The sequence below is a fragment of the Nematolebias whitei genome, chromosome 10 (genome assembly GCF_014905685.2).
Source record: "Nematolebias whitei isolate Nwh7 chromosome 10, NemWhi1, whole genome shotgun sequence".
NCBI classification, from domain to species: domain Eukaryota; kingdom Metazoa; phylum Chordata; class Actinopteri; order Cyprinodontiformes; family Rivulidae; genus Nematolebias; species Nematolebias whitei.
The window spans coordinates 4,192,027-4,197,048 of record NC_056507.1 but is presented as its reverse complement, the minus strand read 5'-3'; the positions used below and the strand labels follow the sequence as shown (position 1 = coordinate 4,197,048).

The window sequence follows — 5,022 nt, the reverse complement described above, 5'->3', positions numbered from 1 at the left end:
ATGTATGTATGTATGTATGTATGTATGCATGTATGTATGTATGTATGTATGCATGGATGGATGGATAGATAGATGAATGAATTTTGTCTCTCTCCAATAAAACAAAACTATAATTTTAACAATGAAAGACTGTTAATTTCTTTATAAGTGAGCCAACTGGCAAATTCAGCAGGGGATCAAATCATTATTTCTGCCATTGATTATATAGTTCACAGTAACTCACTGGAATGTTTTCCAATTAACAAACATGCTTTAAAACACCCAAATAAATCAAAAAGTGTGTGGATTAACACCCATAACACCCACGTTCTTTAAAAAGTGGGAGTACTGTAGGCGTTACGCTTACCTCTTCATTGGTTTTCTTTTCCTTGCCCATTTCTTTCCTTTGCTGGATCAACTCCTTCTCCCTTTGCTCCAGCTGGGCCTCGAGATGACGAATTTCATCCCTAAAGAAGCGGCTGTCTGGCCCGGTGCCGAACTGCTGAGCCTTGTGGACCTGAAACAAAACAAAAGAAGTCAAAACAGCCCCCACCAGGAAGCATCTTAATCTCTCATCACCTCCATCTGTTTACAGAACCAACATGGGTACTAGCTGCCATAATTACGGTAAGTTCTCAAACGAGAAATTGTTTCTCTGCACAGCAACCACTGCAGCAGCAAATTTTATAACCTGCAAAGTAAAATCTAAACAATATTCTATTTAAAGCAGAAGTAAATGCAGTGAGCATGCAGGGAATTAGCTGTAATCTTCTTAAGTAATATCTTTCCTTGGTCAGTACAGCCAATCCTGTCGTAGGAAGAGTAACGCTCACTGATTGGCTGATCAGAGTCAGCACTGGTAGCTGAAGTAAATAGACGTAACAAAAGTGGTTTCAGGTCACACACACATGAGAGTTGTTGACGTTTCTAAGAGATCACATTTCTTCTGTAATAAAGAAAACATAATTTGTTCTGAAAACAGCAAATAAGAAATAACACACTGTAACTTTGCACACATGTAGTACAATACAATATATAGACAGATGAAATTATGGTAAAAATTGGGTTCCTGCACATTTTTATCTCCCTCTGCCATGAAAGGTGGACTATTTCTGATCGCAAAATACTGTCAGTCTGTTAGACACTTGTTGCATGAATCCAAAATGTTCCATCAGGTTTTGATGAAACACTTTGAAGTAACAAGCGTTTGCGTGGTGACCGAGCTCTTTGAGTCGCTGCCCCTCAACTGTGGAATGAACCGTCTTTGCACATCAGACAGACCGACTCACTTCCCGTTTTAAAATCTTCTGTGAAAACACTTTTATTTCCTCTTTGGCTTTAACTCGGCTTAAAATTTTGGCTTTAATGTTTTTAATTTAGGTATTTATTTTCGTTGTTTGCTGTTTTTATGATTTTAACAGTTCAATACTTTTACAGTTTCAATTAATTTTGATAGCTTTTATGCTTTTATGTGTTATCAGTGTACAGCACTTTGGCCAATGGTGTTGCTTTTAAAGTGCTTTATAAATAAAGTTGTATTGTATTGTACTGTAACAATGGAAAGTCCATCTACATCTACTGATTAACGTTTGGTGTTGATGTGAATCAAGAAGGCCACCACAATGATCTTACCAAACACCAAAATGTCTATAACTCAGTCTATTTTACAGATAATGAGCTACAGTTAAGAGTGGTAATAGCTCAAAGTCATCCATGACATGCAGTCCAAGCACTAACAGACTTCCTGAGATATTTGACCAAAAAAAAAAAAAAAAAAAAATGGCAACATAGCTTGGGTTTGTCAAGCTGAGTGTGAATAAAGCCACAGGATGTCTGGAACAATGGCTTCAAACACAAGACTAAACTGGAAATTAGTGGCCATAATGCAGAACAATACACTTGATAAAAAACAAACAGCATATAGCACAAACACGTCATTCAAACTGTTTATTCGTTAACCTCGATTTAACCAGGCAAATCTTAGAGATCACTGATCTCTTTTGCAAGAGAGGCCTGGGTCTGAAGCAACCCAACATGCATGTTTTTGGACTGTGGGAGGAAACCAGAGTACCTGGGGAAAACCCACGCAAACACAAGAAAAATAAACTCCACACAGAAAGATCCCAGGCTCAACCCGGGGATTGACCCCAGGACCTTCTTGCTGTGCTGTGAAACAACAATGTTAACCACTAAGCTGTCATGGAACACATGGTGGAGGGGGGATGAGTTTAGGGCCCTGCATACTCCATCCAAAGCGGTAAAATCGAATCTCATTGTCGTGGTTGTGTGACAAATATTGCGTCATTTTGTTCTCAGAGCAGCTTCGTCCGCCCCTTCTCAACGCAAGGACCGGACCAAACTGGTTTATCACAGGCGTACCAAGTATTGTGACTGGTCATGTTGCTTGGGACCCGAAAGTCCCAGGTTCGATCCCCAGTCACTGCACATCACGTGGCGTCTCTGGGCAGCATGCCTCATCCCCAAAATGTCCCCCGGGCGCTTTCAATAGCTGCCCACTGCACCACCTGGTGGTGGATGGGTTAAATGCAGAGACTAATTTCGCCATTGTATGGAAACATACAGTGCTGACATTGTGATGACATTATTATTATTATTATTATTATTAGTCATTCATCTGAGGGTGCTTTTACATTAAGACCTACTGGTAGTAAAGAACTGCTTTTTTTTTTTTTTTTATCCTTTCCATAAAATTAAAAGAAGATAAACTTTTTTTTTTTTTTTTTTAAACTATGTACAGATAAACAGAGAAACTCCTCAAAAGCCTTACCTTGTGTTCTTGTTCCAGCCTGGACACTTTTTGAAGAAGTTCTTTTTCTAGAGTACAGAAATTTATAAAACAACGAATAAAAACTTTGTTTTTACTATCACAAAAAAGTTGTCTATTAAATGTAACTTGTTCACTAACCAGTTCTGGCATGCTGTAGACTGATGTCTTCAACAAAGTTTTCAGCAACAGTAACCTGCTGATCTTTAATCTAAAGAACAGGGAAAGAAACAAGACTTAAGATCTGAAAATGCCAGACATCTCTAGGACAAACATCATTATCAGTGCAGTGAACAATATATTAAATTTTCTTACTTCTTAAAAATTAAATATGCCCACATGGTAGTTAACAGATGCACAAAGGAGAGATCAGAGTGTAGAAATAATTTAAAAAAAAACTGAGACCTTCAACAGGGCCTGACCCACACGAAGGACTTGAATAACGTTCTCTGGAGTTTTATTCTTCACCTCCCATTCGTCTGTCTGCACAGAAAATATGGTTTTAAAAGAAAACGTCATTTAGGCTCATAATCACACTGAAAAACACCCTCATACTAAAACAGTGGGGGGAAAAACAAAAACTAATAGTCATTAGTATATTTATAGTATAGTACTCTACAGAGTATATGCAGGTGCTGGTCATAAAATTAAAATATCATGAAAAAGTTGATTTATTTCAGTAATTCCATTCAAAAAGTGAAATTTGTATATTATATTCATTTATTACACGCAGACAGATATATTTCAAATGTTTATTTTAATGTTGATGATTATAACTGACAACTAATGAAAACCCCAAATTCAGTATCTCAGAAAATTTGAATATTGTGAAAAGGTTCAATATTGAAGAAACCTGGTGCCACACTCTAATCAGCTAGTTAACTCAAAACACCTGCAAAGGCCTTTAAATGGTCTCAGTCTAGTTCTGTAGCTACACAATCATGGAAAAGACTGCTGACTTGACAGTTGTCCAAAAGACGACCACTGACGCCTTGCACAAGGAGAGCAAGACACAAAAGGTCATTGCTAAAGAGGCTGGCTGTTCACAGAGCTCTGTGTTCAAACACATTGATAGAGAGGCGAAGGGAAGGAAATGATGTGGTCGAAAATGGTGAACAAGCAATAGGGATAACTGCACCCTGGAGACTAAGCAAAACCCATTACAAAGAGTGGACTGCAGCTAGACTCGGTGCTTCAAGAACCACCACGCACAGACGTATGCAAGACATGGTTTTCAGCTGTTGCATTCCTTGTGTCAAGCCACTCTTGAACAAGAGACAGCGTTAGAAGTGTCTCGCCTGGGACTGCTGCCGAGTGGTCCAAAGTTATGTTCTCTGATGAAAGTAAATTTTGCACTTCCTTTGGAAATCAGTGTCCCAGAGTCTGGAGGAAGAGAGGAGAGGCACATAATCCACATTACTTGAGGTCCAGTGTCAAGTTTCCACAGTCAGTGATGGTTTTGGGGTGCCATGTCATCTGCTGGTGTTGGTCCACTGTGTTTCTGTGGTCCAAGGTCAACGCAGCCGTCTACCAGGAAGTTTTAGAGCACTTCATGCTGCTGACCAACTTTATGGATGTGCAGATTTCATTTTCCAATCGGACTTGGCACCTGCACACAGTGCCAAAGCTACCAGTACCTGGTTTAAAGACCATGGTATCCCTGTTCTTAATTGGCCAGCAAACTCTCTGACCTTAACCTTTGTAAAGAGGAAGATGTGATACACCAGACCCAACAATTCAGAAGAGCTGAAGGCCACTATCAAAGCAACCTGGGCTCTCATAACACCTGAACAGTTCCACAGACTGAGCGACTCCACGCCACATTGCTGCAGTAGTCCAGGCAAAAGGAGCCACAACTAAGTATTGATGCTGTACATGCTCATACTTTTCATGTTCATACTTTTCATGTTCATACTTTTCAGTAGGCCAACATTTCTAAAAATCCTTTTTTTATTGGTCTAAGTAATATTCTAATTTTATGAGATACTGAATTTGGGGTTTTCATTAGTTGTCAGTTATAATCCATCCATCCATCCATCCATCCATTATCTTTACCCTTTGTTCCATTTTGGGTCACGGGGGGTCGCCGGTGCCCATGTCCAGCAATCACTGTGCGAGGGGCGGGGTACACCCTGGACGGGTCGCAAGTCCATCACAGGGACGCATAGAGACAAACGAGACAAACAACCATTCACTCTCTCACTCACCCCTAGGGACAATTTAGTTACCAATCAGCCTAACATGCATGTTTTTGGTTT

General features: G+C 39.7%; 1 protein-coding gene across 1 annotated transcript in view; it reads right to left on the bottom strand.

Annotated features, from left to right (window-relative positions):
• The window catches only part of LOC119415913 (centrosomal protein of 290 kDa), a gene marked incomplete at its 5' end in the record, with an annotated part of 4,897 nt that extends 1,650 nt beyond the window's left edge, over positions 1 to 3,247 (bottom strand). The window contains 4 exon segments of the mRNA XM_037683082.1: positions 347 to 496; positions 2,768 to 2,814; positions 2,906 to 2,975; positions 3,170 to 3,247. Coding sequence (XP_037539010.1) covers positions 347 to 496; positions 2,768 to 2,814; positions 2,906 to 2,975; positions 3,170 to 3,247 — 345 coding nt within the window.
• Positions 3,248 to 5,022: the final 1,775 nt, after the last annotated feature.